Source organism: Gallus gallus, chromosome 8 (assembly GCF_016699485.2).
Source record: "Gallus gallus isolate bGalGal1 chromosome 8, bGalGal1.mat.broiler.GRCg7b, whole genome shotgun sequence".
In the NCBI taxonomy this organism is placed as follows: Eukaryota; Metazoa; Chordata; class Aves; order Galliformes; family Phasianidae; genus Gallus; species Gallus gallus.
The window spans coordinates 4,544,889-4,559,216 of NC_052539.1; the positions used below are offsets into that span (position 1 = coordinate 4,544,889).

Consider the following 14,328-nt stretch of genomic DNA (forward strand, 5'->3'; position numbering starts at 1 on the left):
TTCCCTCCTGTGATGGGCTCTGGCTTTGCATCACCCTTGTAGCTGTAATATTCTTCTGACCACAGACATGAAATGTAGAACTGAAGTAGTTATGCTTTGACTTCCATTTTCCCTTTAAATTCAGCAGAATTTTGAAATCCCTCCAGATAACAGTTTTGTCCCTTTGCTTGCAAGAAACATTCCTAATTACCAGCTATGTCTTGTGAATCACCTTCGCTGAAGGCACATTCAGAGAGGACAAATGGGTTCTACTGTAGGACGAAGCTGTACTCTTCTATGTGGGTATTCAGACTAAGATCATCCAACTCAGCATGCAGTTACTTTAAAGTTAGCACCTATTCACCCTGCCATAAGAGTTTGAAGCAACAGCTATTTGATCATTATTTATATTCCATTAAAAAAATAGTGGTAAGCTTTTAGAGCTGCAAGAGGAAGATGCCCAGGCTAACGTAGGATAACCCTTCTGGCCTTATATGCCTATGCATTATGACAGACCTTAATAAGAGGATTCACATGCAATTTTTGCAGTGGATCGTCTTACTGTTCAACACACAGTGTTAGATGTTAACGTTAAATGTTTTGAAAGAACATTAATTCATAAAAGCCATTGCAGAAAACTGACTTAACGGTTGATGTTTGGCAATCAAAGAGCTGAGTTCAGAGCCTGCAAACCAGGAAATGTCAGGCAGTGATGCTTTCTGCAGTGCCTCTGGCTTTGTCTGGAATTCTCTGACTGTAATTACTATCAAGTATAAGCACTCTTTTTAATGCTGGGCTGGCAGAAATACATAGTGATGGTTAACAATGCAGATCAGCTACAAACACAACAGGTCATATAATTAGCCTTAGCGAAACAATAAAACAAAGATGCATGGTAGCATCTTCTGTTCTGGTTGGCTGTGGATTGAAGTAAATTGTACGAAGACAGCTGAAAGAGGTGGCAGGGAGATTACCAGACCACTGCTGAACGGCATGACACGAATTATGAATTCTCTCTCTGCTCTGCTTGCATCACATGTAAAGATTTTCCTCAAAGCCAGGGGCTGTGCACCAGCAGCCCTGAGCACAAGACACAGGTGCTTGAAAGTATGTATGTTCCTGCCTGTTTGAATGGACGCTGAAGCCCTTCAAGACCTCTGTTTAACCATGTCCACGTCAAGCGGGGTTTGAATGGCAGAGTGAGTCTTACTTAATCTTTGGTTCTTTGTTGGGAAAGCCTTCATGAAGCCATAGGGGCGCTGCCGAGCAGGAGACAGAGAGGAAAGGGGAGCACCATCCCACCCTCACTGACACCAGGGGCTCTGCTGCCAGGAGAAAAACATTTCCAATTCAATTGTTCTCCCTGTGGCAAAGCTGAGATTCCCATTTAGGACATTTAAAAGTCATAAATCAAAGCATCCCACAGTAGAACTGAATTGATCAAGATCAGGCTTCCCAAACAGGCAGGCAAACACACATCATGGTAACTAAAGAGGCTCCGGTGCCTGCTTCAAGCAGCCTTACCAAAGTGAGTGCACAGCTGCATTTTCTTTCAAAATACTACTGCAGCCTTTTAAGAGAGAGAGGGAATAATCTCAATTCTGGCAGCAGAGAATATTTCACAAATCATATATGCTTTGGCATCCAGCCCTTAACAAAGCCAGGGGCCTTTACTCACAGGCTTTGCTGGGAGAGATCCACCCACCTCAAGTGGGATTAATTAAAAGAGGCATGTATCATGCAAATAGTTTCTGTTTCCTTACAGAAATATCCAGAGCACATAACCCAAAACAGCTTTAGAATCAGAGCGAAGCAAGGAAGAAAATTATTTCCTGCTCCCCTAACCGCTTTCCTTTCCCTGTACAGTATGCAAAGAATAGTGAGAAAATGCTCACAGTTTCAGTACAGTTCCTTTGAATAAATGCTAGTAAAAGCTGGAGGGGAAGGGAGAAGTGTGGTTTTATTATGATTTTTTTAAAGGCATGGGCAATATCTCACTGTAAAGTAGCACATTCTTTGAACTAAATGTGTGTTCAGCCCCTCGCTGGAACGGGAAGGTCCGAATCTTACCCCTGGAAATGACCTTTTTATCTTAAGGCAGAACACGAGATTATTGTGTTATATTTCTTTGTGTGTCCAGGATTTTCAGCTCCATGTGACAGCGATGGGGCTGCAACCAAAAAGCTCCTATGGAAAGCTGGATGAAGATTAAACATACACCTTTCTGATCATGGAGCTGACCTATTCCCCGGATGTGACAGATCCCGACACTTGGAGGAATCATTGCAGCAAACAGGGGCAGCACAGTCAGAGCACAGAGCTTCAGCTCAGAAACAAATCACAGAGAAAGCTGAAGTTTCCTCAAGAACTCTTCCTCAAAATAATTTCTTTTTCCTTTTAATACCTCAGACCCATTTTCTGAGTCGATTTCCTAAGATCCTGCAAAGGCTGTTATTGAAACCAGACCAAGTGTACAAGAAATTCCAGGGCTCAGAAGGCCTTTTAATAGGGGCAGGGGCCTGCCACACTGTCCCCCTCAGGTGATTTCCCCTGCAGCCCCTTCCCTGGGATTTCCTCTCCCGGACTTTAGTCAGCAGGAGAAACCTGAAGTTTCAGCAGAACGGCAAACCCTCCCTGCATTCCTCAGCATCTGAGATTTTTATGTCTGAGGCTTTCACAGCTCCAAGAAAAGAGGACTAGGGTCCAGTCCAGAAGACGTGTATTGCAGATATTTTTTTCCACAAAAATGTCAGGCACTTGTACATTCAATTCTGTATCCAGCTACAGCATTTTAAAAGCACTGACCTCCTTTATCAGGCCCTGCTCTGCCTGCCACCAGCGGCTGTCATGAATGGAGTTGTTCGCAGGCTGCTTACCCAAGTGTCTTTGTGAGCTTGGAAATTCCTTTCTGGTCTCCATCCCACCTATCGCTTCAGCATCAAAAAGGTGATCATCAGACATGCTCTTGGCAAGCCACCTCAGGAAAGCAATGCTCATGCAGAATCACAGCCAGGCAGGACAAAGGACACATGCTGTTCTCAAGGCAAGGTGAGAGACGTCGGAGAGCTATGGTTCCTTCCAGTAGGACAACTGATGAAACGCTGGACCTCCTGTCTACATCTGGCACATCATTTATCCACCAATGGCACAGTGGGAACAACTCCCCCCATGGGGAACCCCACCTGGGCTTCTTTCTTTACAGAGTGAAGCTTAGTACCCAGAAAGGGTGTTTCTCCCTATTGCAAGCTATGGAGTATCCACTAAGATGAAAGAATGACTTTCATGATTAGGCAGTGCAACTCCTTTTTCATAGAAAATAGATTAAAATGCTTCATTCATCTGATATACCCTCTTTAACGAATTTATTTTTCACATTATAATGGTCATGATGATACATAAGTGCTCAACTTCAGAACCAGCAATCACCCTCAAACAGCGTGATATGCATCTCCATATTGTATAATACATAAATGATGATGTTAAAAAAACTGGGCCTCACATTTAAGTCGCTGACAGCTACAGCCAATCTCACTTTATTTAAAAGAAAGCACTCGGTATTTTTTCTCCAAAGGCAGATTACGGTTTTATTTTCCATTACTATTTCTAAAACTGAGAACGTACACATTTTCTTTTTGTTTCTGTTTAACTAGCTTTTTTTGTTTGCTTTTCTCCAAACTGTGACTAAGCCCAATATAGCAGTTAATTTATTAAAATTGGAGAAAGCCCTTTGTTCCAGCATTGCCTAATGTGCCCATGCCTCTCGTAATATGGGAAGTTACTGAAGCCCTTGGAGTTCGAGCCTTTCATATATGAGTGATGAAGTGTATTATGTCATAGTGAAAATAAATACTAAGGACAAGTTTTTCATATAACTTATATTAAAAAAAAGTGGTTAATGCCACACAAAATCATAAAATATGAAAAGCTACTTTTAGAAGTACCGATAAGTGCAAAGTTGTCAGAAGGAAAGGAAACAATGTGATCATTAAAATCCTGTTCCTTAACTAAACATGTTGTGCTGCGTGACCTACACTGTTAGACAGCTGCAAACTGTTTTCAACTGGCTGCAAATTATTTGCCTTGTGGAATAAAAATCAGGCTCCTATCAGTTTGTTCCACTATATTCCATAAGGCCTCGCTCCTGTTCTCTCTCCAAAGAGCCGTTATTTCCTTTGGTGAGCACCCAAAATGGTGGAAGTGAGCTATTTGTTGCACCCTTACCCATGCTCTGGTGGAGGTCTAGAGGACTTGTCTCTGAACAACTCCCATGTTCACCACACCACATAACCAGAACAGGGGGTTTTAATGTCATATAACCTAGTTTCTTCAAAGTGACTGGCAAGAAAATGCTTTTTGCCACAAATAAAAGTATCTAACTTTCCAAAAAGTCTTATCTGTGCTAGAAATCAGTTCCTCAGAACACCTTTGACTCTCTGCAGGGAATACCCGGTTGTGCTTTGTTACAGGGCTCACTCAACAACAGTGCTTGACTTTCCTGAGTCGCACAGCATCTGTCTGTTATGCTACGGGAAGAGAACCATGCCCACCACCAGGAAGCTGAGACATCTTACCTTGGGACACTGGGAGGAGCCCGCGTCGGCCGAGAAGGAACTTGGGGAGGTCCTCCATGGGCTTCACCACCACTTGGAAATGGTGGCAATGGTCCTGGGCGGAATGGGACCGGGGGAGCCCCTGACTGAGGGCCTGGAGATGGGATTGCAGGAGCAGGTCCTCGGCCAGATAAAGGTCTGGTGGGAGGATTATTTAATGTAGGCCTCCTCTGAGTTGAGGGACTTGGAGGAGGCGACCTAGTAAAATACCAGAGATTGAAGATGTTTGATACAGTACAAATATTTTATTCATTAAAAAAAGAAAAATAGAAGTGAAAACATTGTTTTTTTGCTTTGCATCCCCTTTGCTGCCAGTTTCAGACCTATATTTATATCTAACATATACCATTCCCATAGACAGCATGCTCTGAGATAGAAGAAAGAGAAATACAGGCAAAGAGCTAAAATGTCATGGATTGAAATACTGGGATTCTAACAGTGTTGTATGAAAAGGATTTGCTAGGACATGCAGCCTGAAGGACTGAAGTTGAATAAAAGCTTGCAAGAAAAAGCCTTGTGGATACACAGTTGGGGTTAGTTTGCAGAGACAGGTGGGATTTCTGCAATAAAGGAGTTAAAACACCATTTGGTGGCAGAAGTGGCTGCTATCTGAAGCATCAGACAAGCTGTAAATCCAATGTAAGGTATTCTCACAGACAAATGTCTTGTCTGGTGTTTATATACATACCCATAGAACGTGTATATGTGGGAAAAGGTTTGTGAAAAATAAACATAAATTGGGACATACAGCATGCATGCAGGTTCACATCTGCTGTGGAGCACAGGATCTGGGTTTCTCGATTCGGCTTCCAGCTAGTATAACATGGTAGCACACAAAGCTCCTGGCACTTTAGGTAAGATGCAGCTCACTGAAACCAGAACTAGAAGCAGCTTTTTCTCCAAGCCAGGCTTGAACAGAACACAGGATGCTGGGGAAAAGGCTGACGGCTTTACTAGAAAGAGCTCATGGGTATTTAACATCTGTCTTGTGTCAGGTATTCTAGGCAGCATGCAGGAAAATAAATCTGCATGTTCTTTATCTTAATGTACTCTAAGCAGCTCGAAATAGCATCTAAATAATACCAAGATGTCTGATTTCCCTCACAAGTGTCATTAAAGACCTGGAGAAGTACCTGCCCAAAACACGGGTAAGAAGGGAGTTGCTAATGCTAATAATGTCTGCCTTTCCCAAATTTCATTGCAAAGCAAATGAAGAACATTACCTGCGGGCCTGCTGAAGCCAAGAATCGTCTACAGGAGGTGGTGCAGGGGTTGACACAGTGCTAGTGCTGATATCGCCAATGATTGCTAGGGCTTCCTTTAGAGCTTGGTACATGCGGAGCATTTCATCTCGCCTCTGTGCCTGTTCAGCTGATTCCTCCATTAGAGTATTTTGGTCCTCAGAAGAATACAGGTGAGCCAGGAGCTCAGCGTTGATAAATTCTTTCACCTATTTCATTGAACAAAACAAATGCACAAATAAACAACAATAGAAATAGAAAATAGAGCATTGAACAAATATAGTGGGTGATCCACAGAACCAGGAGACAGACTTATCTAAATTGAATCTCTTTTTCCTGCTGCTTTATTTACATCAATTCTTGGCCGTGCAGCTTTTTGTTAGGTCCATTGAGGGACTCAAAAATGCTCAAGTCAGAATGATCTGATGGTGCAGCAGCCCGAGGGGGAGCTGAGACCCAAGGAAAGGCTGGCATACAGCTGGGCAGAGCAGCTGGAAAGGGATGGACTGGACATTTTAGCAGCTGTCTGCACATAGATGGGTTTAAAGCAGTTACAAAGCTACATTTTGAGATCACTATTCACATCTGAGAATAAGATGTTAGTTATGTACAGTCCCTCCACAGTGGACTGCAGACCTTTTTCTGCCTTTGAGACATCAGACATGGTTGGAGCTAACGCTGTTCTTTGTCTCTAAGGTGACACTTACGTTTACAATTCATTTCCAGGGCTTCCCAGTGGCTCCCAGAAGTTAGCTGGTATTTTGCTGTAATTCTAAATGGCTTACCCAGAGGTAAATGGCAGCCATTAGCAAAAACACCAGATACTAAATTCCCTTGAGAATGGGAAATCTAAGGCTTTACAGCATCTCCGTCAACTATTTTCTTAGCAATGTGGTACCTTGCTACAGATGATGCAACTTTGCCAGATTCTAAATATCCCATCCACATATGTTCAAGCTGAAGGAAGAAGTCTCCAAGTAATCTAATTCAATATACTGATTTCCTGCTATGCCTGCCCCGGTTATGGAAATCTGGGCCACATTAAGAAAGATAAAAAGCTAGAGGTGTTCTGATTAAATAAGACTTTGGTAAATAGACCAACTGCTGACCTACTAAATCCTTGTATTTGAGCCTTTTGTTGCTGTTCTGATCTATTTCTCCTTCGGTTTTTTGCTCTCTAAGGATTTTTTTGTGCTGGAGATACTACTACGAATAATACATTTCCAAGATTCTGATTACATAAACCTGAGCTCCGTTTGCACATGGGTTTGTGCTAGTCAGCTACAACGATATAAATCCTATGGCAATGTTAGCATTCATACAAGGTCAGCAAGGGCAGTCGAGCTGTGCAAATTGTGCGGGACAGCGAGCAGAAGGTCAGGACAGATCTTACAGGGAAACAAACCCATACTGACTGAGCTTGGCTGTCACTTCCCATTCATGTATGACAGGAGATGCTCAAAGTCTTAGCAGAGCCTGCAAAAATTTTCCATGAGTCTCTTGCTGTTTTCCAGTAGATGGTACTGATCAAGAGCCAGAGTACACTACTTTCCTCGTGATTGCCAAAGACTCCACATTAAAAACAGATATCACAGTTAAACAGCATCACATTCTACTTGATGAAATGAACGTTTTAATGGCAACACTTCAAAAAAATAAAAGAAGTCCTAAAATTAGATTAAGGCCAGAGCTGATTGTAAAAGCATTGTTAAACCACAACTATCTCTTTGGAAAAAAATAAAAAGGTCCTGTGATGTTTATCATGAGATCCCTGCCTGCCACTAGCACAAACTCAAGAAACTCCCTGCACTCTTCCGAAAGGGAAGACTACCGTACTAAGAATGGTTCTTGAATCAACCTCCTTCCCTTAGTAGCTCTTCCTAAATAGCCACTTTCTCTGGCTTGGGAAAGGAAGGGAAAGTGACACTTACGAGCCTTCGCCTTTTTAGAAAACAGAAACATTCACCACAATGTTTTAAAATGTTTTCCCTTACAGACTTCAGACCTGCAGTCAAAGCTGAATCACAGCCAGCATCCAGAACACCCACACTGCAAAGCCTGCCCTTTCCCTCCAAAATGGGGTAAGATGGGCTTACAAAGAACTCCGATTTACCAGTGGGCAGACTGCAAGCAGTAGAAAAGCCTCAGACAATTAATTCCTTAAGGCTGGTAGTAACAAGTACTTCTGAGTTTTTCTACTCAGCTGAGACAAATATTAGCACTGGTTATGGAGCATACATTATCTGCTCCACGACCACCCCTCCTGAACAATCTGCCATACCTAAGCATCAAGAACTAATGCTGAGAACTCTGAAATGTGTGTTTTGTTTGTGCATGCTTGAATTTCTAATGGTAACTCAATGCAATTCCATGCGGTAAATGTATTTTCTTTTAAGGTAATCAACATCCACCCCTAAGGGAAGAATAAGGGATGCATTTGGAATCCAACAATCTAGCTTTAGGCCTCCAAGCATGCTTAGGGACAGCATCTAATTATTTTCTGTACGTTGAGTTTGAATTTGATACTTCCCCTGAATTAAAAGCGCTCATTTGCAGGCCCACAAAGTGGAAAGGAAGTTCTACGAGGACTTGGGAGGTAACAATTGTCATGGAAACAAATTCCTTGGGATCAATCTGTTTCCAGACTTTTGAAGGCAACAGAAAATACAGAATATGATCAGCCAGAGGAAGGGGAGATATTTTCTCTTGACTCTTACTGAGTAGGTTGGACTCCTGAAGACTCCAAGGAACACATGCACTACTTAATGGGACCCACCTTCCCTCACAGCTCCACTACTTTCCAGGTCTTTGAACAACTTTTTGACCTGCTTTCACAATCTTAATACAGGCATTTCTTTCTCTTTTTAATAGCTCTAGTTTTTGAAAAAAATCCTATTTTAGTTGTTATATTTAATATGGTATTTACTGCCTCTGCTGCAAAGAAAAGAAGGGCATTAAAGTTTTCAGTCTCGTTCTTTACAGTCTTTTAAAAAGTTTTGACTCTTTGCCATGAATTTAAATTCTAGGATTGAGGCATAGCTGTCAGATCACTAGCAAGTCCCAACACAGCCATGGGCTATGAGGTCAACTGAAAGGTGGATGATGTGGTAAGTATGCTGTTTCTATGAGCCACTGTCAGCCAGCATGGCAGACTTCTACCAATGTAACAGTTGATGAGATTGCAAGTACAAAATCTTCTGAGTAAAGCAGGCACTTCAGAGACCCTTAAACTATTCCATATGAGGAGGTGAGTGGCAGAAAATTTAATGTAAACTTTCAAAAGGAGCTGCTCACCAACTCTGCAGTTCATGAAATGAGAGCTGAAAAACAGCCCTTTTAAAAGGCACTGAAGTTGTGCTAACTGGAAGAAGCAAGTTGCTAGCTGTGACCTGGAAAGAGCAGAGGGAATACGCTCACCTTATAAATTCTAAACCACGTCTGATTTCAGGTGGAGGAAAAAAACAGGCAGCTCCATTGTTCCTGTGCTCTTCTGCAAAAACTCACCCATGACTGGAACATACTTTGGAGTCTGACTTCCCTCAACTTACAAGAATTCAATGGAGTGTCTCTTGCCCTCCTGCAAAAATTCTACTCATATTGTATGTCCCTGGAACTGCCATTGAAGTTTCCTGTCCAGCCACCTACCTCTGAGGTGAAACACAAATTCTATAGGGCTAATGAAATTCATCAGCGTATAAACAGAGGTGACTTCAAGTCAAAAGTAAACAACCCTTTCTTACCAGATTTGTGTTACAACACACTCGTATTTGTAACAACTGATTGGCAAAGGTACTACCCATAACTAGCAGGAACTGTGCACTCCACATTAATTCCTATGGCAGCAATGGCTCTAATAGCCAGCTCAGTTCAACAAGGTCCATTCAGTACTCTGCCAAAAAGGAAAGGCTGAGATTCTAGCACAGTGGAAAAACAATGATATCTCAAAGCCATTTCTTTAACCGAACAATCTTCAGATCTAAGAAAGACACACATGATAAATCAAACAACCACATCTGCTTATCTAAGCAACGGTGTCCAAGGCTTCTAGATTTATTCTTTGAAAACGGTATTCAGAAAATATAAAGAAACCCAAATAAAATAAGAACTGCTTTAGGAAACTGTGACAAAGGACTACAGACTGAAAAACAAGGAGGCACTCCTCCACTCCTTTCACAGACTGCCTAGATGGAGCTCCCAGCCCCCTTTTTCCTGCTATATCAATAACAGGGCAGGAAAAAAAGGATCCTTGATTTACCTTTAAATAATAACATATTCTGATTATGACATGAATCCAATCTTCAGCACGCTGGAATTAGCACTCAGAGCACGATGCCAGACCTTCAGAAGGCTGCGGGACCCTCGTGCTACTAAAGAAGAATGGACTGTTTTGCTTTGGAGCGTGACATGTATGGGATCGTGTTCTTCTCCTCACTTTGCACTGTTGCTGCTGCTCTGTTCAAGAGGTATGTTTGTACACGTGCAACAGATTTGACAGACATTAAAATAGTTTAAAACCATGGCTGTGACTTACGTTATTGATCATAAGGTGCATGATTGTTTTCGGTATCAAGTCTCGGATACATTTGTTGATAATAGACATGTAGGAGTCCACCAGATTTCGAATCGTCTCCACCTGTCTCTCCAATTGGGGGTCCATTGAAAAATTGTCCGCTTGGCCATTCTCATCATTTTCCGTCTGCATGAAAGAAGAAAGGAAAAATCAAATATTTCAGATTACAGCTGACTGGAAATATATTGGGGGGAAAAAATGGACTTACACTGTAGGTAAACCTGCAACACAACTCATACAAAGAACATCTGGAGGTTTTCGGATTAAGACGTGTGATGGTAAATGAAACCCCAAGAAACTATTTCAGATCACCGGCTGCAATATTTAATGTCAAGTCTTTTACCATCCAGATCCAGCCAGCCTGACTCATGCAGTGAAGCAATGCTGTAAGTCTGGATATTAAATTTTACCCTCCTATTCAGGAAAAGCTTCCTTGTTACCCAAAGCTGACTCAGTTGTGACAAATTCTGCATTTCAGCCTCAGACTTGTTAGATGTGAATAGCACCTATCCAAACAAAGGACTTATGAAGGATAACAGCAAAAACGTCATTGGCTCCAATGCTCATAACATAATCTGGTTTATATATTAGAGATCTCTTTTCCACTGGACAGAAAAAAAAAAAAAAAAAAAAAAAACTTCTTTGTATGTAAATAGGTGACCTAATTAAAGAAAATACGAGGAACTTTAACTGGAAGCTAAAAGGTATGCACTTTGCTTTGGTCTGGCCTGTACAAACCCAAGAAAACTTAGAAATTAAAGAACAGTATCCCTTTGACAACAATCAAACTGCTTTCTGAGCCTCAAAGATGCCAAAAGAATGGAATTTCTACCTGTGAAGTAACAGGGCAATGTCCTTTCCACAAGCTATGACACATAATACTTCTCCCTGAAAACTAAGACAGCGGGCACTTAAGCCAGGCTAGCATGAACTAAAATCTAAACCTGTTCTGTGGATAGCATGAGGAAACAGTAATTACTTGCAAAAATTAAGAAACTACTAATAAAAACTAGTTATATACCAGCCAGATGTCACTACCAGCACAATTCCTTTGACAACATAGCACTGAGCTAAAATTTGCACATCACCAGTCCTGTACAGACTCCTTGACCAGCTGGAATTGGTAGCCAACCTGTTAGCGAAAGCCCATTGGAGCTGGATAAGCAAATGGCACCAAAGAGGCCTCCCCTTGCACAAAAAGCTGTTCTTGCAAATGGCACAGTTACCCTGCACCTGACTTGGGGTACTTTGTTGTGTACACCAAGTACAGTTTGTCCATGTATTCTTACTTCTGCTGCTGCTGGGTTTGTTAATTTCTTTTTTCTTTCTCTCTGTTTAAATTATAGATTGCAGTAAAGACTCTTAGCTGGCTAAGCAGCACAGTGACAGATGTTTATCATTATCCTCATCAAGAGAATGTAGAGTGAAAATAGTAATTTGTCTCTGATCTTAAAGGCAAAGAGTGATACGTCTGCAAACATTTAACCTTTTATACACAAGCACACAGGTGATATTTACAGAAAGTGGATAATACTTCAGGAGTCCACGTCTTGTTTGAAACTGTAATAGAGCTGATTTCATAGTGTTGATTTATTTTCTCTAAAAATTAAAAAGATTGATCTTTCATGAATTTACAGTAATTTATTACAAAAGCTCCTGACCTCCCATCCCAACTGAGGGCTTTTCGTGCCAGCAAGCACCTTGATGCAAGCGTTGGCATTGCACTACACACAGCCGAGACGTTTTCTTCTAACAGCTTTCCCTGTTACTACAGTATGCCTATGAAAGTCATCGGGCTTTTCTCTGTGCCAAGAACAGCACTTGAGAATGAGGCTGCCTGTTAATGCTGGGCATCGTAACAAGATAGAATGGCGATGGATCCAATAGATGATGGATGCACGCTGTTCCATCTTCATTCCATGCTTTCAGAATGGCTGGTTTTATTCTGGAGCATTGCAGTGACTCTAACTCCAGTTCCAGACATCCTTCAGCCTAGCATATGCCACTCTGCATTCTGAAAAGTCTCTGAGTAACAGCAGTGTTTTGCACACATCGCACAGCATGCTGGTAGAAGCCGGAATGGAGGCCAGGAGATATCAGCATGCTGCGCAGAAAAGGAGGAAGCCTGGAAATGGGTTTCTGTGCCTCTATTCCCAAGAGGAAGGGCAGCCACCATCCCCTTTCAGTGCTCCTCATCCTGAGCCACAACTTGCTAATCCCAATAGCAAAGCGTTAGGTGCCAGTATATGAACCTGGGCTGGTTTTGTTCGGTTGACTCTTAATACTGCTAACAATTGTTATCAGGAACAGAATACTATCAATTCAAACCAACACAACTGCAGTCACTTTAGGAGCTTTTTGAAGCCTACGGCAAAGAAACCATGAAATAAATGAGAGCTAAAAGTCAGGTAAAGAAAAGGAGATTTGCCTGTGGAAAGTGAAATTGAATATCAGATGAAAATACACAAAGCTAGATATAAGAAACAGGAGAAAAAATATACAGAAGAAGGTAACGTGGAAGTCAGGATGGTGCTTTCATTTACATATAGGACACACTGGCACAGAGAGTGAAGAGACAGTCCTTCCTTTCTAAGTTCTCTATATTGGAAGGAATGAAAATAATCTCTCTTCCTTCAGCTCTGCAGAAGGTCTCACCTTTCATAAGCTGCCTTACGATCCTTGCAGGACAGGCTGCCAGTGAAACACCAAATTCACAGCATTGCTACTGTATTACAACCACTCCTCTGTACTAAAAATGTGTTAGGATTGATTAAAGCATCACACGAGAGAGAACTGAAAACTGCATGTGAAATTCAAACCCCCTAAGTTTGTGGGAATTTTCCTGTTAGCTGCAGAGGGAAAAGGATTTCAGCCTACGGATGCTTTTTGACCAGAAAAGTTATCAGTCTTCTCAAGGCTGTAAAGTCCTTGGTGCAAGAGGAAAGATTTAATGTGGTGCAAAGGGAAGGAGGCACGAATAATGACATGCAATCCAAAGAAAGGAACAGTACCTCAGAACAACAGGATAATTTTTCTGATTGGGGGAATTATAAGACTGTTGAAGACTGTCCCAAGAAATATCCCAGAGAACTAATTCCTTCTGAAATTCACAGTGAAGCGGGGTAATACACTGAAAACAGTCCTGAGCTGGCCACACAGAGAGCAATACTTCTAATTTCCATGATTTCATTACATTCAGGGCAGCTGCCAGCATATTTAAGAATGTCTTGTATAACATTCCTGATGTCAGTTCCAAGAAGGAGCATTTGTCTAGTGTTTTCATTAGAACAGTGTATCAACCAATTTTGTGTAATCAAAAAGGCATTCAATTAAAAGTGACTGAGGGGAAGCAGGCTGGAAGGTGACTGACAAAAGGGTAAAAGCCAAAGCAGCAGCAAAGCAATACTCTACATGCTACAAAATGAATCCGTGGCTGCTGCGAGAAACCTATCATTTACAAACACCTTTCATATCCTTCAATTACAGATACGAGTTCCTAACAACCACCACCTGAAAACGAGTTACTCCCTCCAGTTCATACTGATGTTTGAATTCACAGCTGCTGAACACATAATCTGCTTTTATCCTCTCCTGTCCAAGCAGGATTTTTCTTTAATGCAGCACCACTCAGAAAGCTGCATTTGTCCTAAAGCCCCCTGCTTTCTCTTAAGTCTTTTCAACTGATTCTTGATATTCTCTCTTCGGTGCAGTCTGATGCTGTATATGCAGTGTAGCTAATATGCCCTCAGCTGTACACAGCGTGCCTTTTGCCAGAGGACTTCTGAAACCACATGACAGCTTCACGCAGGGAGGTTTTCTTACTGGAAGGAACCACAAGTAAATGACAATACATTGCTGTTGTGTATGTACAACAAAGCAAGCAGCAGAAAAAGAACATTTCCTGGGTAGCTTGGAAGCTGTCCTTTCC

At 41.8% G+C, this 14,328-nt stretch overlaps 1 protein-coding gene across 24 annotated transcripts in view; it reads right to left on the minus strand.

The window, feature by feature from the left end:
- Nucleotides 1-14,328, minus strand: part of DNM3 (dynamin 3) — a 166,801-nt gene that overhangs the window by 14,103 nt on the left and 138,370 nt on the right. For 23 of the 24 annotated variants that reach the window (XR_005861932.2, XR_005861933.2, XM_040704989.2 and 20 more), the window contains 3 exons: nucleotides 10,362-10,526; nucleotides 5,813-6,039; nucleotides 4,551-4,787 (listed from right to left, as the gene is read on the minus strand). Coding sequence is in view for 22 of the 24 variants with exons in the window: in XM_040704989.2 (XP_040560923.1) it covers nucleotides 4,551-4,787; nucleotides 5,813-6,039; nucleotides 10,362-10,526 (629 nt within the window). In the remaining 2 variants the exon portion in view is untranslated. Of the gene's footprint in view, nucleotides 1-4,550; nucleotides 4,788-5,812; nucleotides 6,040-10,361; nucleotides 10,527-14,328 lie in introns of those variants that run through there. The other variant, XM_040704992.2, reaches the window with a different exon arrangement.